The 27024-nt window shown below is 37.5% G+C and overlaps 1 protein-coding gene and 1 pseudogene across 1 annotated transcript in view; one reads left to right on the plus strand and one right to left on the minus strand.

Annotated features, from left to right (window-relative positions):
- PPP3R1 (protein phosphatase 3 regulatory subunit B, alpha) overlaps nucleotides 1-27024 on the plus strand; it is a 70972-nt gene that overhangs the window by 16723 nt on the left and 27225 nt on the right. Inside the window, exon 2 of the mRNA XM_058683871.1 lies at nucleotides 20257-20296. Within this exon, the coding sequence (XP_058539854.1) occupies nucleotides 20257-20296 (40 nt within the window). The remainder of the gene's footprint in view (nucleotides 1-20256; nucleotides 20297-27024) is intronic.
- On the minus strand, nucleotides 17089-18267 carry LOC131484993 (TSC22 domain family protein 1-like; annotated as a pseudogene).

A 27024-nucleotide genomic window follows, 5' to 3' on the forward strand; every position in this document is an offset into this window, starting at 1 on the left:
ATCAAAATCCTCATAACATTGCTGGTGGGGATGTAAGTGTTGTAGCTGCTTTATAAAACATTTCTATAACATATTAAACATAGAGTTGTTATATAACCTAGTAATTCCATACCCAGGTATCCACAAGAAATGAAAGAAAAAACTTGCATATGAATGTTTATACAGTATTATTCATAATGGCCAAAAAAAAAAAAAATGGAAACAGGCCACATGTACACAGATTAAATAAATTGTGGTATACCCATATAATATTATTGGCAGTAAAAATGAAGTATTGATTCTTGCTGTATTACATGAATGAACCTTGAAAATATTCTAAGTAAAAGAAGCCAATTATGGAATACATACTGTATGGTTGCATTTATATGTGGTATTCAGAAAGGGAGAGTATGTAAAAACAGAAGGTAGATTACTAGGATGAGTCAGGGAGATGGGGAGTGACTGTCAGTGGATATGGGCATTCTTTTTAGTGTGAGGAATTTGATTGTGGTAATGGCTGCACAACTCTATGAAAAACCATCCACTTCAGGTGGGTGAATTGTATGGAATGTGAATTATATTTCAGTATAAAGCTATTTATTTTAGAGTGTGCGAGTAGGGGAGAGGGGCAGAGGGAGGGAGAGAGAATCTTAAGCAGACCCCATGCTTAGCGCAGAGCCCAACACGGGGCTTGATCCCACGACGCTGGGATCATGACCTGAGCTGAAATCAAGAGTTGGACACTTCACCGACTGACCCACCAAGGGGTCCCTAAAGCTATTATGTTAAAAAACCAAACCCATAAAAGCTATGGTAATCAGAACAGAATGGTATTGGCATAAAAACAAACACCTAGATCAGTGGAACAGAATATAGATCCCAGAAATAACCTACACATATATATGGTCAATTAATTTATGACAAAGGAACAAAGACTACACATTGAGAAGAGGATGGTCTGGTCTCTTCAATAAATGATGTTTAGAAAACTGGACAGGCACATGCAAAGGAGTGAAACTGGACCACTATCTTACACCATACACAAAAATCAATTCAAAATGGATTAAAGACTTAAATGTAAAACCATAAAACTGGAAGAGAACTTAGTGAGCTCCTGGACATCTGTCTTGGTGATGATTTTTTGGATTTGACAGGAAAAGCAAAGGCAACAAAAGCCAAAGTGAACAAGTGGGACTGTCACCCTAAAAAGCTCATGCACGGCAAAGGAAACTGTCAACAAAATGAAAAGGAAACCTACTGACTGGGAAAAATATTAATAAATCATATATCTGATAAAGGGATATTATCCACAATATATAAAGAACCCTACAACTTCATAGCAAAATGACAGTCCAATTTAAAAAATAGGCAGAGGATCTCTATAGACATTTTTCCAAAGAAGACATGCAGGTGGAAAACAGGTACATGAAAAGATGCTTAGCATCACTAATCATCAGGGAAATGCAAATTAAAACCACAGTGGGATATTACTTCACACCTGTTAGAATGGCTGTTACTAAAAAGCCAAATAATAAGTTTTGACAAGGATGTGGAGGAAAGAGAACACTTGTGCACTATTGTTGTTAAGTTGGTGCAGCCACTATAGAAAACAGCATGGAGGTTCCTCAAAAAATTAAAAATAGAACTGTATGAGCCAGCAATTCCACTTCTGGGCACTTATCTGAAGGAAATGAAAACACTAACTCTGAAAGATGTATGTACACTCATGTTCATTGTAACATTTACGGTAGCCAAGACATAAAGCAACCTAAGCGTCTATTAATGGATGGATGGATGAATGGATAAGAAACTATGGTGTGTGTGTGTGTGTGTGTGTGTGTGTGTGTGTGTGTGTGTAGGGTGGAATATCACTGTCATAAAAAAAAGAATCCATCTGCAACAATGTGGATTGGGGGCAATATGCTAAGTGAAATAAGATAAAGAAAATTACTGTATGATCTCACCTGTGGAATCTTTTTTTTTTTTTAATTTTTTTAATGTTTATTTATTTTTGAGAGAGAGAGACAGAGTGTTAGTGGGGGAGGGCAGAGAGAGAAGGGAGACACTGAATCTGAAACAGGCTGCAGGCTCTGAGCTGTCTGCAGCATAGAGCCTGACATGGGGCTTGAACTCATGAGCCATGAGATCATGACCTGAGCCAAAGTCAGACGCTTAACCGACTGAGCCACCCAGGTGCCCCTCACCTGTGGAATCTTAAAAACAAAACCAAAAACTGAATTCATGGATACAGAGAATAGATTGGTAGTTGCCAGAGGCAAGAGATGGTGGATGAAATAGGTGAAGGTGGTCAAAATATACAAACTTTAGTTATAAAGTAAGTCATGAGATCTACAGCATGGCAACTATAGTTAATAATACCGTACTGCATATTTGAAAGTTGTTACAAGAGTACATCTTAAAAGTTCTCATCACAGGAGGGGTGCCTGGATTGCTCAGTCGGTTAAGTGTCTGACTCTTGATTTCCGCTCAGGTCATGATCTCACAGTTTGTGGGATTGAGTCCCATGTCGGGCTCTGTGCTGACAGCCTGGAGCCTGCTTGGGACTCTCCCTTTTTCTCTGTCCCTCCTCTGCTTGTGTGTGTGCATGTGCTCTCGCTCTCTCTCTCTCTCTCTCTCTCTCTCTCTCTCTCTCTCAGATAAACATTAAAAAAAATGTTCTCATCACAAGAAAAAAAATTTTGTGACTGTCTATGGTGATTGATGTTAACTAGACTTACTATGGTGATCATTTCACAATATATACAAATACCAAATCATGTTGTACACCTGAAACTAGTATAAGTCAGTGATGCTTCAATTAAAAAAAAAAAAAAGATAATCACTGAAAAAACCAAACCAAACCCCTAGAGGTGGTAGGCCTGATATGCTTGGGGCCATAATTTGGCAACCCCCTAATAGATTATTACTTCTTAATTCTCACGCAGAGTCATTTCCTTCTATCTGACTGTGTTTTCCTTTATCTCTTTTCATTGCTGTCATCTAACATCTTCCTGGATACTCCAGTTTTTCATTCACAATTTAGTATCTATGTCACATTTTCCCTCTAGGATCCCCCATTCCTTAATTGTTTATGCACATCTTGCTTTAGTCTTCCTTGACCTTTCGTTTTACTAACTTATACTTTGAACTGCTTACTTTCACACTAGTTAGGGTAGTTGGTCTCTTACCATCATCCAGAACTGTGCTACTACTGGGGTTATATTTCCTCTGTTCTGAGATTATTTTCTTAATTATAATTACTGAAAATGCTGTGCATACAGAGTTTTCTATTTTGTTTTAGGATTATGTATGTTTTTAAATTAAAATATAATACCAAATTATTGTTCCAAGTTGTTGGATGGTTTCTGTGTAATATAGTGTTTTATATTTTCCATTGCTATACTATTCTCAACTGTCTCCACCTATCTCACACCCTATTATTGTCTCGTTTTTGTGATTGAGACTATGTTAGATATATGAACAACACATTTTAAATTGCTTTGTCAGTGTAAGTTGGCAGTGACTAGCCACTTGAACCTAATAAGTTTTCCAAGATGAGAGGAAAACAGTTTCAGTAACTTACAGCTTCTCTTATATAATATAGAGAGGATATAGCTTTATCATATATTGGTGAGAATACTATGGGAATTATGTTAGTGTGAGTTCAAATTTGGTCTCTGTCACTACCAGTTTTGTGACCTTGTGCAAGTTGCTTAACCTTGACGTCCCTGTTTACCAAGAAGATTGTTTGGAGGATAAATGAGATAAATGTATGTAAAGTCTCTAAAAGAGTGCCCAGCACATAAATGTTATTTCATTTTTTTTGTATTCAGTAAACTTTTCTTTTTTCCATCCATATTTATATTTACAAAGCTAACTTGTAAAGATTACTTTCTAGATCTGTCAGCTTTTGCCTTTAAAAAAAGCCCATGAGAAGTTGACAAAGTAACATTTATTGTTTTGCATGTTTTGTTTGAACTAAGGTAGTTTTTTCTTTTAAGTTTATTTTTAGAGGGGTGGGGGAGAGAGAGAGAGAACAACAGGGAGGGGCAGAGAGAGAGGGAGAGAGAGACTCGCATGCAGGCTCCCTGCTGTCAGCACAGAGCCCAGTGCAGGGCTCAAACCCATGAACCATGAGATCATGACCTGGGGCCAAAACCAAACGACTAACTGACTGAGCCACCCAGCAGGAGCCCCGGAACCAAGGTAGTTATTTAAAAATTTAAGTTAGTGCATCTGAACTTAGTCTGAGATATTAGGACTTTATATAAGGAATTGTTTTAATTTGATGGAAATAATGTTATTGTTATAAGTAAAACCAGATGAAAAGAGCCAGCAGGGTTTTTGCAAACCTAGACTTTCAGAGAGGTCTCTGCTTTAATAAAGCTTTTGTTGTGTCTGTTGCTACTTGAGAAGTATCTTACACCTTTGGGAATGAAATCTTATTCTTAAATCCTTCCTTTTATTAATTGCTTACAGTGTATTAAACACTGGAAGATAATCATTCTTAACTTTTTGGACATACACTCCTGTAAAAATTTTGGGTTGGCATAAAGATGATTAATTGGTGAGCGGACTGTGTTTAAAGTTCATATGACAGTTGTTTGGAACTTAATACATTTTCCCAAAGAAATAACAAAAATGGATGTACCTAATAAAGATTTACAACAAAAGTATATTTCAGTGATAATTCAAAAATATTAAGTATTTTCTATGTGTCATGCACTGAAGAATAACTGTAATGAAAAACAAAACGCAGTAAGAATACAATCCATTGAACAAATTTGTGGGATGTAGCTAAAGCAGTGCTGAGAAGGAAACTTAACAGCGCTAAATGCACATTTCAGAAAAAAAAAAAGGCTCAGTAATCTTGAACTCCCATCTCAAGAACCTGAAAAAAGACAAAAAAGAGCAAAATCTACCCAAAGCAAAGAAGGGGGAAATAAAGATAAAAGCAGAAATCATTGAAATTGAAGACAAAAACAGAGAAAATGAATGAAATCAAGAGTTGGGTCTTCAGAAAGATCAATAAATTGATAAACCTCTATAAGATGGGGAGGAACAAAAGAGGAAACAAATTCTCAGTATCAGATATGAAGTGGAGGGTATCACCATAGACCCTTCAGACCTGGCAAAGATCATATGGATATACTATGAACAACTCACATATAAATTTGACAACTTTGATGTAATGTAATGGACCGTTCCTTTAAAAATAAAAACCACTACTGTTCACCCAATATGAAATAGATGATTTGAGTAGCCCCCATTACCTTGATACCTGCCCCCAAAAGTACAAACGCTATCAACTTTCCCATATTAATGTATATGTAAAAATTTTAACAGAATGTAAGCAAATAGAGTTAGTTAAGCAGAATGGAAAGAAAATTGTATACTATAACCAAGTATGAGCTCACTGCAGGGATGCACAGCTGGTTCACTATTTGAAACTCAGTATAAATAATCTGTATGAACAACTAAAGAAAACTCACATGATCACATAATTTGATGGAAAAGGCATTTAATAAAATTCAGGACCCATTCATGGTTTCTTTAAAAAAAGTAAAAATACATACATGGGGGAACTAACTCAGTTGGTTATGGAATATCTATAAAAACCTATAGGAGGGGGGCACCTGGGTGGCTCAGTCAGTTAAGCGGCTGACTTCAGCTCAGGTCATGATCTTGCGGTTTGTGGGTTCAAGCCCCGTGTTGGGCTCTGTGCTGACAGCTCAGAGCCTGGAGCCTTCTTCAGATTCTGTGTCTCCCTCTCTCTCTGCCTGTCCCCTTCTCGTACTCTGTCTCTCTCTCAAAAATAAATAAGATTAAAAAAAAAAATCAAACCTATAGGTAACATTATAGTTAATGGCAAAGACTGAATGCTTTTCCCATGAGATCAGTAACAAGGCAAATATGTGCTCTCACCACTCTTTCAACGAAAGCTCTACCTGGAATAAGGGAAGAAAAAAATAAAGGTATACGGATTGGAAAGGAGGAAAATCTCCCTATTTGCAGATGACATGATTGTCTACATAGGAAATCCTGGGAAATCTACAAACAAACTAGAACTAATGAATTCAACAAGTTTGTAGGATATAAGGTAAACATACAGAAATCATGGTTAATTTTAGAAGAGAAAAATAGGATTGGTTAGGTTAGATATTAGGTAAATTTTAAACTGCAAAATAATAGGTATCACTATTTCAGGCCCCAATATGCAGTAGGATCTTTAAAATAGTTAACATTATGTACCTTCAGTCATTTATTAGGTGAAGTTATAGAGTAAAATTTTGGAGTATTTATCAGGCTAGAAAATTTTAGGGTTTTGTTTTCCTTCTAAAATAATTTGACAAGGTCAGATGTTACTAACTTCTGTTGGAAAACTGGTCACTTTAACAGTGGTATACTGTATTAACGAACATTTCTGTCATACCATAGCATCATAACTAATTTTTATAGAGTATCTACAAAATCCCTGTTGCCAGATTTGTTGCTATAACTAAGGTCATGTTTGATTTGTATTGCTAACAGCATCTGCTGTTTTTGAGATTTATTGCCTTTTCTTATACTGTCTGTTGGACTGGCTTACAAAAGAACATAATATAAAGTTAAGCATACTCTGTTTGGGAAACTTTTGTCTTCTGGACCAGCAGGATGCTTCAAGGTGTTTCTTGACATTCCATGTCTGCCTTCTCTCTCCCTATCTCCCTCCCTCTCCTTCTCTCTTCCATATTTAAGTATGTCTAGCATCTTCATTAGTAGTCAAAAAACAATATACCTAGGAGGATCCCTTGAAGTCATCTAGTTGAACTTTTTAAAATAACTTTATTTTTATCTTTTAAGTTTTAGAGAGTGAGTGTGTGCACACGTAGAGGTGGGGGAGGGACAGAGAGAGAGAGAGAGAGAGAGAGAGAGAGAGAGAGATATTCCCAAACAGGTTCTGCGCTGTCAGCTCAGAGCTGATGCGAGGCTCGAACTCACGAAACTATCATGACCTGAACCAAGATCTAAAGTCAAACACTTAACCAACTGAGCCACCAAGGTGCCCCCAAACTTCCCTATTTCCTGAATGGAAAAGTCAGGTCTAGAGAAAGGGGTACTTGTGAACTCAGCCTGATAGATAGAGACAAGAGATTGGTCCCTGGAAGTCTATGATCTTTTCACTTCCTTTCACCCAAATTGATCTAGCCACAGTTTGAACCCCTTGTTGTATACTTCTGAGAGTAAGAAATAATCTGTCCTCAAACAAGTATTAAGATGGTTAGTGATTTTACTTTAGAAACTGGTTTCTTTATAATAATTATATTAACTGTGGGAAGTTGGCAAACTTTGTCTTTCAGCAGATGAAGACTTTTGGACTCTCACTTTTTCTTATTTAGTATTTTTTCAAATTTACCATATTGTAGTTATCAATTTTGATACACATTAAATCAGGAATAGGAATATTTCTGGCAAAGAAATGAAAGTATTTTTGGATCTCTTACTTCATTTTGTTTAGAGTTACTTTGATCTTGAAGTGTCTAGATGTAAGAGAATAAAAATAAATTTTATGAATGCATACTGTAAATTTTAGACTATTTTCAAAGGGCTGCTGTCAGAATATGTAGACATTTATCTTTAGTAGACTTTAAGAGGTGACAACATTGTCTTATTTGGTTATAGGCTCTTCTTGGGAACTATAAATATTACTTAAGTATTAGAGTACTGCCTGCTTATTGGACATCAAGTGCTTAGTAGATACTTATGAGGGTGAGTATCAAGGGAAGCAAAAATCTAAAGTTCTTTAATAACTGGGCGTTTAAGAATTTATTGAATAATATACCCTTTAACTATGTTCGTTCGTTTTGTTTGTTTTTTGTGTTTATTTGAGAGAGAGAGAGAGTGTGTGAGCAGGGGAGGGGCAAAGAGAGTGAAAATCCCAAGCAGGCTTCATGCTGTCAGCACAGAGTCCGATGTGTGGCTCAGGGCTTGATCCCATGAACCATGAGATAATGACCTGAACCACAATCAAGAGTTGGATGCTTAACTGATTGAGCCACCCAGGTGCCCCAAACATGTTCTTTAATATGTTGATGCTTAACATGCCACTTAAACCAGGTTCCTAAAGGCTATCTGGATTTTTACATGCACCTATAAAATACTTCCTTGCATAAATATAGGACAATGTTAAATTTGGCAAGGGATATCAAAGGATAATGAAAACAATTGCTGCCTTCATGGAGTTTAAGATCTAAGAAGGGGACTAAGTAAAGGATGAAAGAATTAGAAGGACTATAATTAGACTGTATTAGAATTAAAATTACTATAAGCTTCTGGTTTCTCATTGAAAATTAATCTAAAAAATATTTGCTGCCTTGAAATGAGTATGTTATATAAACAAAAATCCATATAGTTCTTGAATTATATGAGAGGAAACTATTACTATTTTAAAAGAAAGTGATGATGATATATATAATATATATAATATATATAATATATATATTATATATACAATATATATAATATATAATATATATAATATATAATATATATAATAAAAATATTTTTATTAAAAAATAAAAAATATTTTTTAAGTTATTTTGAGAGGGAAAGAGAGTGAGTGGAGGAGGGGCAGAGAGAGGAGAGAGAATCTCAACCAGGCCCTGCACTGCCAGGGTATAGGAGCCTGATGTGGGGCTAAACTCAGGAACCGTGACATCATGACCTGAGCTAAAACCAAGAGTCAGATGCTTAACCAACTGAGCCACCCAGGCACCCTGAGATGTTTATATTTCTTAACTAGAGACTTGAATCTATGAGTTATAAAGCAATTCCATTATACTTGAGATCAGTTTTATTGAGGTATAACTTACATATAGTAAAATTAACCAATTTCAGACATACAGTTAATATGTCTTGACAGATGTATAGTTTTGTAAGCACTTCCACAATCAAGATGTAGAACATTTCTTGTTACTCTAAAATGTTACCTGATACCCTCTTAAATCCTAGCAACCCCTGATCTTTTGGTAACTATAGTTTGCCTTTTCTATTACTTATAAATGGAATTATGCAGTATGTAATGTTTTGTATCTGGCTTCTTTCACTTAGCTTACTGATTTTGAAATTGATTTATTTTGTTGTGTGTATCAGTAGTCTTTTCCTGTTCACTACCCAGTAGTACTCCATTGTCTGGATACACCAGTTTATCCATTTGATGGTTGATGGACATTTAGATTGTTTCTTGTTTGGACTGTTAACAACAGAGCTTCTGTGGATATATGTATACACATCTTTATGTGGACATGTTTTTATTTCTGAATGTTATGTTAAACTTACTATTAAGAATCCGTCAGGGGCACCTGGGTGGCTCAGTCAGCTAAGCATCCGACTCTTGGTTTCCACTCAGGTCATAATCTTTTTTTTTTTTTTTTTTAATTTTTTTTTTCAGCGTTTTTTATTTATTTTTGGGACAGAGAGAGACAGAGCATGAACGGGGGAGGGGCAGAGAGAGAGGGAGACACAGAATCGGAAACAGGCTCCAGGCTCCGAGCCATCAGCCCAGAGCCCGACGCGGGGCTCGAACTCACGGACCGCGAGATCGTAACCTGGCTGAAGTCGGACGCTTAACCGACTGCACCACCCAGGCGCCCCCACTCAGGTCATAATCTTACAGTTTGTGAGTTTGAGCCGCACATCAGGCTCCCTGCTGACAGAGAATCCCTATTTGGGATTCTCTCTCTCTGCCCCTCTCCCGCTTGCGCTCTCTCTCTCTCTCTCTCTCTCTCTCTCTCAAAAATACACTTAAAAAATTATTAAAGAATCCATCAAATTGTTTTCCAAAATGTGTTATTCTGCATAAAAATTTCAGTTCTCTATCTTCACCAACACTTGTCATGTCAACATTTTTACTTTTAGCTACATATACTGTATACATCTGGGTGTTGATTCTATTGCTGTGTTACAAATTACCGTGAATTTAGTGGCTTAAAACAGCACTTAACCCTAATGCTAGTTTAACATGGGGTCTCTCTTCAGGGAATCACAAGGCTGAAATCCAGGTGTCAGCCAGAGTGAGTTCTTGTCTGGAGGTTCTGGGGAAGATTCTGTTTCTGAGGTCATTTATGTTGTTGGTAGAATTCAGTTTCTTGCTCTTGTAGGATTGAGCTCTCTGCTCTTTGGTTTACTGTCCGCTAGAGGCTACTCTTAGCCCTTACAAGCTGCCTGCATTCAGTGGCATGGGGCTCACTCCCTAGTCTTGAATTCTCATGGTTTGAATCTCTGACTTCCCCTTTTTGCTTTTATTTTATTTTAATTTTTTTTTTCAATGTTTATTTTTGAGAGAGACAGAGACAGAATGCGAGTGGGTTAGGGGCAGAGAGAGGGAGACACAGAATCCGAAGCAGACTCCAGGCTCCGAGCTGTCAGCCCAGAGCCTGACACGGGGCTCGAACTCACGAGCTGTGAGATCATGAGCTGAGCTGAAGTCGGACGCTCAACCGACTGAGCCACCCAGGCGTCCCTCCCCTTTTTGCTTTTAAAAGGCTCTTATGATTAGAACAGACCCACCTGAATAGTCTTATCGTATGGTCAACTAATTTGGAATCTTAATTACATATACAAAATCCCTTTGAGCCAATACCTAGATTAGTATTTGAATAACCGAGAAAAGATGTTTGTATACCTAGGGCTGGGAATTTCAGAGGGCCATCTTAGAATTCTGCATAGCACATAACCATTTGTTCTACATTTTCAGCAACATTTTATATGTCAAGTTTTTAAATTTTAGGCACATATATACTAGTTGCAAGTATTGTATGTAATTGTAGTTTTAATTTTGCATTTCTCTGATGTGTAATATGAAACATATTTTGATGTGCATATTTGCTGTGTCTGTATCTTTTGTTATAAAATGTCTACTCGGGCACCTGCACAGTTAAGCATTTGATTCTTGATTTCTGCTCAGGTCATGATTTCACAGTCATGAGGTCGAGCACCCCATGTTGGCTGTGTGCTGGGCATGGAGCCTGCTTAAGATTCTCTCTCTTCCACTCCACTCCCTCTGTCCTTCCCCCGCTCGCCCTCTCTCTCTAAAGTAAAATAGAGTAGAAGAGAATAAAATAAAATAAGAATCTACTCTTTTGTTTTTTCCTTTTTAAAATATTGATACCCATTTGTTTTAGCATCATTTGTTGCAAAGGATTTCTTCCCACTGAATTACCTGGACACTTTTGCCAAAAACTTAACCTTTGTGTGTGTGTGTGTGTTCTCCATTTTATTCTGTTCCATTTATCTTTTTATCTAGTCTTACACCAATATTCTGTTGATGATTCCAGCTTTATAATAATTGTTTAAGTCAGTGTAACTCCTTCAACGTTGTTCTTTTTCAGATTGTTTGGCTACTTAGGTCTGTATGGAAATGCATTTGATTTTTGTATACACCTTGTATTGTGTGGCTTTGTTTCATTCATTTATTAGTTCTGACAGTCTTTTGTAGTTTATTATTTGTGTACATACACAGTCATGTTATCTGCAAGTAAAAGCAGTTTACTTTTCTCTTTCCATCTGTATGCCTTTTATTTCTTCTCTCTTGCCTTATTGCACTGGTGCAGATACCTTTATCTTGTTCCTGATCTTAGGGAGAAGGCATTTAGTCGACTGTTCACCATAGTAAGTATGTTAGCTTAGGCTTTTTGTAGATAGGCTTAATAAATCGAAGAAGATCTTTGCTGGATTGTGGTTCTTACGGGTGTTGAAATGTGTCACATGCTTTTGTTTATATATGTTGATGATCATATGTGTTTTTTATTTTTTAGTCTGTGAGTGTAGTGAATCACATTGATTTTGAATGTTAAACCAAGCTTGCATTGCTGGGGTTTTCCTCAGTTGGTCATGAATTTTATTCTCTTTAAAATTTTTTCTGGGGGCGCCTGAGTGGCTCATTCAGTTAAGCCTCTGACTTCTGCTCAGGTCATGATCTCATGGTTCGTGGGCTTGACCCCTGTGTCAGGCTCTGTGGTGACAGCTCACAGCCTGGAGCCTGCTTCAGATTCTGTGTCTCCCTCTGTCTTTGCCCTTCCCCTGCTCATGTTCTGTCTCTGTCTCTGTCTCTCTCTCTCTCTCAAAAATTAATAAATATTAAAAAATTTTTTTTCTGGATTTACTCAGATATTGTTAAGGATTTTTGTATCCACTGTTGTGAAGAAGTATGGGAGTATAGTTTTCTTTTTTATAATGTAATGTTATTCTCTGATTTTGGTACGAAGGTAATACTAGCCTCATTAAATGAGTTTAAGAACTATTCCTTCCTTCTGCTTTTTGAAAGAATTTGTGTAGGGTTGGCATGTTTTTGTACTTGGAATATATGATTGAACTGAGCAGTGAAGCAGTCGGGTCTGTAGTTTTCTTTGTAAGAAACTTTTAAACTCAAATTCAGTGTATTTTAAGAGCTGTAGAGCTGTTCAGCATTTCTTTTTTCTCTTGAGCCAGTTTTATCATATGGGCCTTCAAGAAACTTGTCCATTTAGCTTAGTTATAACATTTTTTTTTATAACATTGTTTAGAAAATTCCTTTATTTTTCTTTTAATGTCTGTAGGATTTGTATTGATTTGCCTGAGGGATTACTTATTGACCTTTTCCAAAAAAGTTTTTGTCTATCGATTTTTCTTTGCCCATTTCTATTTTGTTAATTTCTCATTTTTTTTCTTTCTTTAGGTTTAACTTCTTCTTTTTCTAGCCTTTTACTTTGGGAACAGATCATTATGTTTTGGACTTTCTCTTGTAACGCATTTTCCTCAAAACACTGCTTAACCTATATCTTACAAGTTCTAATGGGTTCTGTTTTCATTCTATTCAAAGCATTTTCTGATTTCTCTTTGTCATTTCCTCTGTGACTCCTGGGTTATTAGAATTGTGCTTTGTTTCCAAATATTTGATTATTCCTAAATACCTTTCTAGTTTAATTATATCATAATGGAAGAATATATTCTGTATGATTTTAGGCCTTTCAATTTATTGAGACTTTTTGAGACTCAGAATAATGGCTTTGTGAATGTTCCATGTTCATTAGAAAAGAATATTCTGCTGGTTTAGGACATGTTGATCGTATGTGTTCAAATCTTCTATAACTTTATTTTTTTGTTCTATTTGTTTTCTTTCAGTTACTGTGAGAGAAATATTAAAATCTCCAAAATGATTGACTGTTTTCCTTTCCATTCTTTCATTAGTACTTGCTTTCATTTATTTTGAAGCTGTGTTAACTGTGTGTGTGTGTGTGTGTGTGTGTGTGTGTAGACCTAATTACAGTATGGGAGGCTCGGGGGTTCCCCACACATCCGCACAATTTCTGGACATTAGTTAGATGTCCTACAATTCAATTCTGACACTGTCTACCTAGACATAGCATTTGATTCTACAGGTGAAGGGCTCAGTCCTGCAAGACTGCCTCTGTCTCTCTCCTTCAGATGCCAGTTAACAGATCTAGATTGTCTCCTGAAGTTCTGACCAACCTGGTATAGTTGGAAGGATAAAATGACCCCTGTTTTGGGTTTGATTAATTTGCTAGAGTGACTCATAGGACTCAGGGAAACACTTTATTTACTAAATCACAGTTTATTATAAGGATATAACTTAGGAATGGCCAAATGGAAGGGACACATGAGGCAAGATACATAGGAAAGGGTGTGCCCTCTCCAGGTGCTCCACTCTCCCTGCATGTTTTCGTGTTCACCAACTTGCAAGTTCTCTGAACCCTGTCCTTTTGGGTTTTTATGATGGCTTAGTTAACTACAATTGATTAAATCACTGATCTTTGGTGATTAATTCATCCTGTAACCCCCCCCCTCCCCAAAGGTCAGAAGGTAGTGGGGCTAAAATTACAGCCTTCTAATCATATAATTGGTTCTCCTGGCAACCAGAAAGTCCCTATCTTTAGGTGCTCTCTCACAGTCCCCTCCTTAACATAAGACATCTTTATAGTTCTCACTTAAGAAATTCTGAGGGTTTTAGAATCTCTATGCTAGAAACAAAACTAAATACATTTTTTATTATAAATCACAATATACTTAGTATCGTTACATCTTCCTAATGAATCCACTCTTTTAACATTATATAGCCCTCTTTACCCCTGATAATGTATTACTTGTTCTGAATTCTGCGTTTTCCATTGTTACTAGCCACTGTATGCTTCTTTCGATTAATACTTTTGTGGTATATCTTTCTGTCTTTTTAGTTTTAACCTACCTCTAACTTGTTTTTAAGGTAGGCTTCTTATAGATAGCGTACAGTTGTGTCTTTAATTGTAATTACTACAATGTTTACCCTTAACATAGTATCATTCTCAAAATGTTTGGATTTAAATCTGCCATTCTGCTATTGTACTTTGTTTTTTCCACACTTGATTTTTGTTTCTTTTATCCTATTTATCTGCCTCCCTTTGGATTGAGTATTCTTTATGATACTGTTGTATTTATCTTTTTATTAAAAAACAGTTGCTGGGCTCCTGGGTGACTCATTCGGTTTGACATTTGACTTTGGCACAGGTCATGATCTCGCGGTTCACGAGTTTAAGCCCCGTGTGGGCTCTGTGTTGATAGCTCAGAGCCTGGAGCCTGCTTCGGATTCTGTGTCTCCTGCTCTCTCTGCCCCTTGCCCACTCACACTCTGTCTCTCTCTCTCTCTCTCTCAAAAATAAACATTAAAAAAATTTTTTTTTAATTAAAACATTTGCTGTAGGGTTTTTAATACACATTTTTTTTTTTTTTAATGTTTATTTATTTTGAGAGAGCAGAGGAGAGGCAGGGGCAATGAGACAGGGAGAGCGAGAAGCCCACGCAGGCTCCATGCTGTCAGTGCAGAGCCTTACACAGGCTCAAACTCATGAACTGTGAGATCATGACCTGAGCTGAAATCAAGAGTCAGATGGTCAGCCCAACCAACTGAGCCACTTAGGGCGCCCCTATAATATACATCTTTAACATTATGCTCTACTTTCAAATAACATTGTAATGTTTCCCTCATAGTGCAAGATTTTGACAACATACATCATTCCTCTCTCTATTTGTGCTGCTGTTGTCACACATTCTACTTCTATGTATATGTTATATACCCCACAATACATTGTTGCTATGTTTGTGTTAAGTAAGTTAATTATATTTTAAAGATATTTAAAAATGAGAAAAAAGTCTTTTATATTTACATACAAATATACCTTTTTTTTTTTTTTTTTAAAGTTTATGTATTATTGAGAGAGAGTGCGAGCAGGGGAGGGGCAGAGAGAGAGAGGGAGACACAGAATCCTAAGCAGGCTCCGGGCTCTGAGCTGTCAGCACAGAGCCCCATGTGAGGCTTGAACCCACAGACTGTGAGATCATGACCCGAGCGGAAGTCAGACATTTAACTGACTGAGCCACTCAGGCGCCCCACAAATTTATCTTTTTGGTGATCTTCATTTCCTGGTCTAGAATCAGATTTCCATTTAGTACAATTTTTCTTATGCCTGAAGAATATTCTTAGGACGTTTCTTGTACTGCACATGCATTGGAGCTTAATTCTTTCAGTTTTTGGTTATCTGGGAAAAGCATTTTCCTTGATACTTGAAAGATTTTTTTTTTACCAGGCACAAGACTGTTCAGGTTGAGGTTGAAGTAACCTTTTGGATATATAGATTTTAAGTTTAGGAGATAGATGAGGCATTCAGTATTGGTGGAGAAGCACTGAAGGGCTCTAGCTGGGCTGGTCCTTGGGTCTTGTGGATGTTGGCTAGCTGGGAATAATGTGGATAGAGGATTGATGGTATTATTTATAAAGAAGTGATAACGCTGTGAAGGTTAGTGGGTGGGAGAAATAAGGACTGGGTTTCAGAGTCGTCCTTGAAACTACCATATAACTCTTTTGCCCTCACTTTTTTTTTCTCTAAGTTTTATTTATTTAAGTAATCCTTGTACCAAATGTGGGGCTCGAACTCTTAACCCCTAGATCAAGAGTTGCATGCTCCTCTGACTGAGCCAGCCAGGTGCCCCATGCCCTCACTTCTAAGACAATTATAACATTAATCATTATCATAAAACACACACACACAACTCAATGACAATTCAAAGTGTCATTATACTCTTTTGAGAATGTTTCAAGAAACATACGTTAAGGTAGAGTGAGATTTTTTTTAAAGCATATATAAAATTTTAGGTATGAAATACGTATGTGAGGCAGTAAAAGATAGGAATCATTAGAGTCTTAAAATCAAGTAAGGGGCAGAATAAGCAAAACTCTATCTCTGTTCATTACTAATGGTCAGGTTTTATTAGTGTTTGCTATTTCTTCTTAAATATTTTCTTAATGTTTATTTTTGAGAGCGAAAGAGAGACAGAGTATGAACTGGGTAGGGCAGAGGGAGACACAGAATCTGAAGTAGATTCCAGACTCTGAGCTTGCCATGCAGAGCCTGATGCGGGGCTTGAACTCACAAACCATGAGATCATGACCTGAGCTGAAGTCAGAGGCTTAACTGACTGAGCCACCCAGATGCTGCTGTTTATCATTTTCTTCTATCTTTAATATATATTTGATATTAAAATATTTTTATCAACATTTTATATGCTTTATTGAAAGTTGACAAGTGCAGCTGTTAAATACAGTGACACCTTACAACTGTGTAGAGAACATGCACAGAAACAAATGCGTATAACTAATAACTACTATACAGGTAAAATGCAGAAACCCCTACTGGGAGATCCATTTCATTAGCTAGAATGGATCATTTTTCAAAGTATTCAACCAGCTCAATCAAAAGACTTCAGCGAACAGGAATTTACTTTAAGATATTCAGCAACTAGAAGAGTTCAGATTACACAAAGTGACTGACGATGCCAGATTCTTAAAATTTCTTCAGGTGTAGTTTTCTTCATGTAGCATTTTTTCTGTACATCTCTGTATAAAAGACAATCCACACCTCTTCAGACATCTGGATTTTAATCTGTACAACATAAATAGTAGTTACAGCCCTCTATTGTACAAAATAGTTCCACTGCATACACAAATATACAATAAGCAAAACAACCTTCATGGTAAGATAGCCTGGGGTCCCAGCTACCTGTCACCATCTCAAAGAATTTTGTGTCATCTACTGTTTTAGAAAGAGGCACCGTACTATCGTTTTATGGATTTTTGGTGACAGTTGTCAATTTGTATGATGAACTATGTTTCCCCTCATCTTAGGTAAGACTATGTGTCAGTCTTTACTCTGACCTCCCTTTCAAGTTCCTCATGGGGAAGAGGAGAGAGGAAAGTCCACTGGAGCCCCACTGCTTCTAACCCCATGGAGTATACTACGTGCAAGCAGGAGAGAACTCTTGGGAGCAGGGATGGGGAGCAGGGAAGGGATGATGGAAAGGCACACAGCTCCTCAGCATGAATGGAACCACTTCTCACATATCTGCCAAGCTGCATGAGGTCCCAGTATATCCATGCTAATTATCTGATTAACCTTTAATTCACCCAACTAAAATTTCTTCAAGCCAAAAGCACATGAGTGTTTAATACTGGAAAACAGACACAATGGCATAGGTCAGCTTCACTTCTCTTGTGCAGTGAGCAATGAAATGGGTGACTGTAGAGGTGGATGGATTCCCCCTTGTACATCTTCTCTGGTCTGTTCAGTTCAGACAGCAGCGGCCAGTTCTTCAGGGGCATGGGAGGCTATGCGGTTGGTCCTGAGCCCTGGAACGCTGGCTGGGCTGGGGGCTGTGTGGTCACAGGGCGGGAGCCAGTCTGAAGCTGGGCCTGAAACTGGGCAAGCTGCTCAGGACTGGCCAGTGTCTTCAGCAGATTGTTTTCCTGCTCCAGGGAATTTTTCTCTATTAGTTCTTTGATTTGCTCTTTAAGGGTTTCCACTTCCTCTCTAACCACATACATCAGATGGCTTTTCACACCAGATCCATAGCTTGCTCGATTTTGTTGTCAATAGCTACCACACTTGCACCCGAGGAGCTATTGTCAAGTCTCACAGAAGTGTTTTCAGTCTCCAGCAAGGATGACAAGAAAGAAATTGAAAAATGTCTCAGTTGGTGAACTCCTAGATCCATCACCACTGGTCTACACCATTGGGATTTCATGCAATTGCAGCCAAAAACAGCCTCACGGGAAAAAGGAATACCAGCAGCCTTGTTTGAGCTAGATAAAAATCTTCTAGCTTTTTGCAGCCCAGGGAGAAACAGAAAACAGCAGCCCTGGTTTAAAGAAACCCAGCTTCTGGGGCTTGGTGATCCCAGGAAGATGCTGATCCTACTGCTGTGCAGAGAAGCCTCCGAGGTCTACCGCCGGGCTCCACTAAGGCTTTTCAATATTAAAATATTTTTAATGTTTTTTATTTTTTTAACGTTTTATTTATTTTTGAGACAGGGAGAGACAGAGCATGAACAGGGGAGGGTCAGAGAGAGGGAGACACAGAATCTGAAACAGGCTCCAGGCTCTGAGCTGTCAGCACAGAGCCCGACGCGGGGCTCGAACTCACGGGCCACAAGATCATGACCTGAGCTGAAGTCGACCACTTAACCGACTGAGCCACCCAGGCGCCCCTAATGTTTATTTTTTAAAGAGGGGGAGAGACCACGTGCTCAAGTGGGGGAGAGACAGAGACAGAGAATCTGAAGCAGGCTCCAGGCTCTGAGCTGTCAGTACAGAGCCTGATATGGGTCTTGAACCCACGAACTGTGAGATCATGACCTGAGCTGAAGTTGGACACTTAACCTACTGAGCCACCCAGGCACCTCAATATATATTTGATATATAAAGTAACCTTAAATTAACCAGTTCTGGAAAATTGCAGTTATCTGCTATAATTTTCAAGGAAAAAACTAATTAATGATTGGTAGCATGCATGATAAGAATTGAAGATGCTAGCTAATTTACAGGATAACCTTTCTTAGACTTCAAATTTACATAGTGTAAGATAACTTTTTAGGAGTTTAAAAACTAGTGAGCCAGACTAGAATGTTCTTTTCTTTTTTTTTTTTTTTTTTTTTTTTTTTAAATTTTTTTTTTCCACGTTTTTATTTATTTTTGGGACAGAAAGAGACAGAGCATGAACAGGGGAGGGACAGAGAGAGAGGGAGACACGGAATCGGAAACAGGCTCCGGGCTCCGAGCCGTCAGCCCAGAGCCCGACGCGGGGCTCGAACTCACGGACCGTGAGATCGTGACCTGGCTGAAGTCGGACGCTTAACCGACTGCGCCACCCAGGCGCCCCTAGAATGTTCTTTTCAAACTGTATTCAATAACTTCACAGGCTATTGTAAGTATATTCATATATTAATCCTATTGCACATGTTGCTAGATACGGTCAAGATTAGGTAAACGGAATATAGGATGTGCAGTACTCTGATTTTATAACTGAACTTTAAAAATTCAGTTTATATTAATTTAAATTCTGTAGACTTTAAAAGGATTTTCATTGTTTTTATCTCACGTGAGTCTGTTTTACTAGAAGTTTTTACTGTTTCAGATTTAGAACTGGTTTCATCACTGATCAAATGATGTGATCATCCACCAGGTACTTTGACCTCCCTAGGGTCAGTTCATTAAGAATTGTTAAATGTGGGCTTTTGACTGGGTCTGTAGTTTTTCTAGAGCTCTTTTTTTCCTTAAATAAATTCACATGGAATCCTGGATAGTAAATAGATGGTTGGTTTTATATATTTTATAAGTTAGGAGTTCAGATAAATTTATCAACTTGGAATTTACCCATGAGATAAGACTTTTCAAAAGAAAAATTTGAATTGGCTGCCTTACATTGGACCCATCTTCCTATTAATATTTGTTTTATTTTAGTTGCGTGGCATATAGAAGATAGTAGGTATAAATGCTAATAGTTTTTTTTTTCTTTTTTTTTCTTTTTAACAGCTTTACAGTCTCCGGAAACTCTTCATTTAAATATATGTGGCAGGAGAAACTATTTTGATTTTTGTCCCAAAATGAATTTACTCAGCAAGACAGAACATTGACAGTCTCCTGTGTTTTAAAATTACACAATCCATATGTTTAGGGCATTAAAAGTATTTAAAGTAAATTTTAGTCAAGTGTTTGTATAAGTCATAATGTCAGAGACCCAACTCAGGCCTGTTGTGATTTGAGAACTCTTTATATCCTATTTTATGATTTTTTTCTTATCAAAAAACGGTAATTTATAGACCTAGATACATTGGTTTTTGGGTTATTTCCCTATGTTTTGTGACTCAGAATATTTAAACCTTTTAAAGACATTTGTACCAATTTTGTGACTAATTATTATTTATTTCTTCCTCCAGGGAAATGAGGCAAGTTATCCTTTGGAAATGTGCTCACACTGTAAGTCACATATTCTTGTTATCAAGAATTTCTTTTATTTACACATCTCTCTTTATATATGTATATATCATACACCTCTGTATATCTACATAGTAAAGTTAGCCCTTAACTATTTAAAATGAGTAATGAATTTGACTTTGTCTTTTAAAGTTATCAGAGCAGGGAACTGTTTTTGTTTTGTTTTTTTTTAATAGAGCTGCTCTTTATTATCTATATTGTGCTGTAGTTACAAATTAGCCCTCAGATCTCAGTGGCGTAACCCAATAGAAGGTTTTCAGATTAACAAAGTTTCAGGTAAACAGTTAATTGACTTATCCTTTGGTTATATAAAATAAAGTGTGTTGAAGGCAAAACTTCGATAGACCAAATAGCTATTGCCAAAGATGTTTCTCAGAGGAGTGAAGAGTATAAGAAGTGTGGGGTGGTCTGGTTCTTTCTGAGTGTACTGGAGAATGTAAAGAAAGAAAATGACAGTTTTTGAAATTCTTGATTTAAGGATCAGAGCACTAGGGAGCTAATATAAAAATCATAAAGTCTCTTGTATGGAAGAGCAATGATTGGGAAAGGGAGAGATCTTTAGAATTGGAATAGGGACCATTGGTAAGTTCAGATGGCATCACGAGGTCCCAGGATACCCAAACAGTTCTGAACCTTCCTTGCCATTTCTTTTTTTAAAATTTTTTTTTTTCAACGTTTTTTTTTTTATTTATTTTTGGGACAGAGAGAGACAGAGCATGAACGGGGGAGGGGCAGAGAGAGAGGGAGACACAGAATCAGAAACAGGCTCCAGGCTCTGAGCCATCAGCCCAGAGCCTGACGCGGGGCTCGAACTCATGGACCGCGAGATCGTGACCTGGCTGAAGTCGGACGCTTAACCGACTGCGCCACCCAGGCGCCCCCTTCCTTGCCATTTCTATTAGATGTAACTGGTCCTTCCCCATTTGGAGACATTGTCTTGCAATGAAGTGTCGCTTGGTTTGTGTGTCACTTTCCCAGTTGCCCTTTGTTTCATTAGTCTCCTTTCTTTTCCCAAAACCTGTGTTAATTTCATTCTCTTCAACACCTTTGCTTGCTTATGTGCTCTGGGTAGAATGCTGTTCTATCAACTCTTTATTTGACGTTGTTGTCATTCAACTGTCAGCATAAATGTCACCCCTTTGGAGATGTTTTTTCTCTCTCTGCTTAGATTCTCTGTCATGAATAGTACCCCATTTATTTTCTTTGTAGCAGTTATAATAAGCTGAAATTATTTATCATTTCATCTTACATTTTGTAACTTCTATAATTTGTTTTTAAATTCTTATTTATTTATTTTGAGAGAGAGCGTGTGAGCAGGGGAGAGGCAGACAGAGGGAGAGAGAATCCCATGCAGGCATTGAGCTTGTCAGTACACAGCCCAACACAGGGTTTGGTCCCATGAGCTGCAAGATCACAACCTGAGCATACACTGTTAACAAATAATGCATACACTGTTAAAGCTGCCCCTTTCAGTTTTATCTTCAGAACTTAGTAGTAAGTCTTCTTTCTTACTACTTCATCTGTGCTTTGATGAAACTGTTGAGCCTTGTCACTGAAGATCTGTAGTTGTCAGTGATTGTGTAACCAGCTATGAATCTATCTGGGTTCTTCTACCCAGTTTATAGCTTTTTTTCTCTGTTCCCTATTTGGTTCACTAGAAGAAAATGTGCTTTTATAATATTTTATATATGATTTGGATGATTTCCCCAAAATGAACTTGTCTACATTGAAACCACTTTTCTCCCATCCACATATTGTAGTAAATTTTTTTTGTCATTTTAAAAACTTCTTTAAGTTTTTTTTTATGTTTATTTTTGAGAGAGAGACAGAGACAGAGCACAAGTGGGGGAGGAGCAGAGAGAGAGGGAGACACAGAATCTGAAGCAGGCTCCAGGCTCTGACTGTCAGCCCAGGGCCCAGTGCGAGGCTCAAACTCAAAACAAACAGTGAGATCATGACCTGAGCCAAAGTTGGACACTCAACTGACTGAGCTACCCAGGAGCCCCTAAAAAAATTTTTTTTAACATTTGTTTATTTTTGAGAGAGAGACAGAGACACAGAATTGGAAGCAGGCTCCAAGCTCTGAGTTGTCAGCGCAGAGCCTGATGCAGGGCTTGAACTCAGGAATCGTGAGGTCATGACCTGAGCCAAAGTCGGACTCCCAGCCGACTGAGACACCTAGGCACCCCTGAAAAACTTCTTTATATTATTGGAAGAGGTTAGTGTTATCTGTGAATAACTACCATTATAGATAAGAATGTTAAAACTCTTTTTTTTTTTAATTTATTTATTCTTGAGAGAGAGAGTGTGCATGAGCCCGGGAGGGGCAGAGGGGGAGAGAGAGACTCTCATGCAGGATCTGTACTGTCAGTGGGGAGCTAGACTCAAGGCTCGAACTCATGAACATGAGATCATGACCTGAGCCAAAATCAGGAGTCGGATTTTCACTGACTGAACTACCCAGGTGCCTCTGTTAAAACTAATTCTTGAGGCACTTCACTATTTATACGTCCCTGTTCAGGTTAAATAATGTCTTGCCTTCTCACCTCTTCAAGACTCACCTTAATTCTGTGTTCTTGATGGGTTCTTATATAATTGTCTCAGGCTGGAGTGGTCTCAGCTCTTCAGGTAGTTACTGTCTGTTTTGTTCCTTTAGTATTTACCTTAAAAAAGGTAAGAAGATTCAGGGTGCCTGGGTGGGTCAGTCAGTTGAGCGTCCAACTTCAGTTCAGGCCATGATTTCACAGTTCGTGGGCTTGAGCCCCACATTGGGCTCTGTGCTGACAGCTCAGAGCCTTGGAACCTGCTTCGAATTCTGTGTCTCTCTCTCTCCACTCCTCCCCCACTCATGTTCTGTGTGTCTCTCTCAAAAATGAATAAACATTTAAAAAATTAAAAGTAAGAAGATGGTAAATTATATTCTGTAAGGAACTGTCTTCAGCCTTGTGATATACAGATAAAGTAAGCACTTTACTGTACACTTTGTGTAAGTACACAAAGTACTTACAGTCTGGCTATTGGGTAAAATTATTACAGTACAAGTAAACCATTATGAAAAATAAAAATTCTAAGGAGGGAAAATTACTTTTGGTTACAGAAGTTAAGAGCTTTGTGGATGGGGTGATGAAATTGGTTTTGAAAGCTATTTAAGATTCGAATGCTGATTAATTCTTTACCTGTCTGGTCCTGTTTGTCTTTTTCAGTCTCCTTAAATTTCAGCCAGGTCTTCAACATTCTATCCAAATCCCTTGCATAATCCTTTCCAGTACTCTGCTTTTAATCAATGCCTTGTCTCCTGAGTCTTAAGAAAACTGAAAACATTTTAAGTGTTAGCCTCCTCATGCCCCTCCATCTTCTACCTCTGCCTGCCAATTTTCTCAGTGCCAGTCATGCTTAACTGACTCCTTCTGTCAGTGTCAGTTTGGATTATACCCCCTTATTCAAGGTCAGCCTCCTTCCTTGTGCTTTTAACCTCATCCACTCTCATCTCTAGGACCTTATTTTGTTTCTCTGTCTTTTCCTATATATCTTAAGTTTTAGCTCTTCAGTTTATACATATAATCAACTATGCTTTGATTCTGATCCTTCATGTACCTCCTAGTTTTTCTTCACTTTTTCTCCTATTTGAGCTTCTCAAAAAAAGAGCATATAGTGTACAGTTATCTCCATTTCCTTATTTCTTTTTTTTCAACTTTAATTTACTTTTAATGACATGTAGTATTAGATTTTAGAGTAAAAGAAGGCAACAGTGAAACATCTGACAAAATGCAGTTGCATAATTTGGTTAAATGTAAGAATAGTGCCTCTTTACACTATAGAAAATGACCCAGCCAATAAGCAACACAGCATAGATCAAAGACTAAAATTTCACTCTTCCAGTCGTTAGGTCACTTAATCGGTCACTACGGATTAAATGTTCATAATGAGCATAATTTCTGAATCTCAAAATACCCCAGAGATGAAGATATACTAAATATTTCTAAGTTTAACAGAGGTTAAAAAATTTAATAGGTCAGATCAAAAGCTAACAAAAATACTTATATTACAAAAAAAGAAGTCTTGCCACAGTTTGTGTAATAAGTACTGTATACCTAAGTTCAAATTCCAACTCTACCTTTTACTAGCTTTGTGACCTTGAGCACTTAAGTTATTTAACTTTTCAGTACTTTGGTTTCCTCATCTGTAAAATGGTAATAGTACCTGTTGTATAGAATTGTTGTGATTCAGTTAATACATGCAAACTGCTTTCAGCAATGCCTACAACTTACTAAGCACTATAAAGTGTTTGCCAATATCACTAATTAGAACAGCAGTATTCTGGATGTTAATGCTCTTGTCAAGACCAAGGAAAGAACTTTGAGTCACCAAGTTATACTCACATAGTATCTATTTCCTTATTTTTGCTAATTTCTTGGCCTGCTGCAATCTGGCTTTTATCTTTTACTACTCTAATGAAACTGTTACTCTTAAAGTCAATTTCATTTTATTGACACATTGACTATTTGCCAAACCAGATGGATTAAAAACACCTGTAAAATCATTTGTGCTGTTTGGGGAAATTGGAGCATGATTGTTTAATATCAGGGAGTTAATTATTAATTTATTAATATTTTTTCAAGTAGTGTTATTGTGATGTTTTTAAAAACAATGTCTTTTAGGGGCGCCTGGGTGGCGCAGTCGGTTAAGCGTCCGACTTCAGCCAGGTCACTATCTCGCGGTCCGTGAGTTCGAGCCCCGCGTCAGGCTCTGGGCTGATGGCTCGGAGCCTGGAGCCTGTTTCCGATTCTGTGCCTCCCTCTCTCTCTGCCCCTCCCCCGTTCATGCTCTGTCTCTCTCTGTCCCAAAAATAAATAAAAAACGTTGAAAAAAAAAAAATTAAAAACAATGTCTTTTAAAGATAATACTGAAATTACAAGGAAATGATATGTCTGGGATTTGCTCTAAGATAATTGAAGTGGGTGTATAAATAAGATTTCTCATGTGTTAATGGTTGAACAGTTGGATGATAGGTATATGGAATTCATTAAACTAGTCTCTCACCTTTGTATGTGTTTGAAATTTTCCATTATTAAAAGGTTTTTTGTTTTTTTTTTTTTTTTAAATTAGAGAGAGTGCAAGCTGGGGGGTGGGTTGGGCAGAGGATCAGAAGCGGGCTCCATGCTGACAGCAAAGAGCCCAGTGTGGGGCTTGAACTCATGCACCTTGAGATCATGACCTGAGCCGAAGTCGGGCGCTCAATCAACTGAGCCACACAGGTGCCCCCAGAAGTTTTTTGTTTTGTTTTATTTTTTAATGAATGGAAAAAGGGAGGAGGAAGAAACTAAAAGTAATATCAAGGAGCAATAATTAATTTATAGCTAAGTATGGCATATGCAGCACTGCAAGCTTTAATAATAAGAGGGTATTTTTAAGCTCATTTTCACCAATAAAGGAATTGAGGCATTGACAGTAAAAGCATAAGTGCAATACCTGGCATAGAGCAGATGCTGAATAAGTATCTGTTGACTGAAAAAGCTAGTTAGAATCAGAGCTGGACTACATAGACAACTACTTGGATAATTTTAAAGGCTGTACCTTTAGGAAAACCCAGTGGTTACCAGTCACCCCATTTATTTTCGTAAATAATCACAACAAATACTTATATGGCATTTAACATGTGCCAGGCATTATTCTAAGCACTTTACATATATTAACCTTTTTAATCTTTACAATAGCCTCATGAAAGAGGTTTACTTTCCCTGCTATATAGATGAGAAAACAGGCAGAGAGACCTTCACTAACAGACCTAAGGCCACACAACAATAGGAAAAGTAACAAAACTATGAGTTGATCTCAAGTAGTCATGCTCCAGAGTCATATTTTTTTTAAATGTTTATTTTAGAGAGTGTGTGGGTGTGCATGAGTGGGGGAGGGGCAGAGGGAGGGAGAGAGAGAGACAGACAGACAGATAGACAAAGGATCCAAAAAGTAGGCTCTGTGCTGACAGTAGAGATTGTCAGGGCTCTAACTCCCAAACCATAAAATTATGATCTGGTCCAAAGTCAGACGCTTAACCGAACCAGCCACCCAGGCATACCACAGTTATATTTTTAATCACAATACTAATGTAGTCTTCCGTATAGTAAATATTACATGATTAATGTTATGTTTGTGTTTACATGAATGATTTCAGACAAAACTGGATTGTCTAATATGTAGATAAGTATTCTTTTATTGTCTCACAATTCAGCGTTTACTTTTTATTGAGTTAAATTATTCTAAGCCATTGTGACTTTGGCTAACTTGTCTGGACCAGGAAATGTATACTCTATTGGGTGATTTGTTCAAAGTTGGGACCTTAGTTGTAACTTGGCATGGTAACTTGGAAAAGTGACTCAGTGCAAGATACTACTTTAGATAGTTTAAGCAGAGGACTAAAATGGGGGAATAGTTGGAGGTATGAGTGGAAAATCAGATTCAGCTAATTTTTACTGCTGATAAAACCAGTATAATTCTGAATGTTTTTGATAAAATTGGTAAACATAGGGTTTATTTTGTAAACTGAATGTAGATGAAAGACTAAGAAATCTTCCATCTAAAAAGATGTCTCAGTTTTCTTTCATTAGAAGGTGACCCAAGAAGAGCTTGGCAGACTCTGAAGGCATGTCTTTTGCATAAAGAACTATAAGACATCATTAGCCTATAGGACACTGCTCTCATTTTGAGTTAAA

The sequence above is a fragment of the Neofelis nebulosa genome, chromosome 9 (genome assembly GCF_028018385.1).
Source record: "Neofelis nebulosa isolate mNeoNeb1 chromosome 9, mNeoNeb1.pri, whole genome shotgun sequence".
In the NCBI taxonomy this organism is placed as follows: domain Eukaryota; kingdom Metazoa; phylum Chordata; class Mammalia; order Carnivora; family Felidae; genus Neofelis; species Neofelis nebulosa.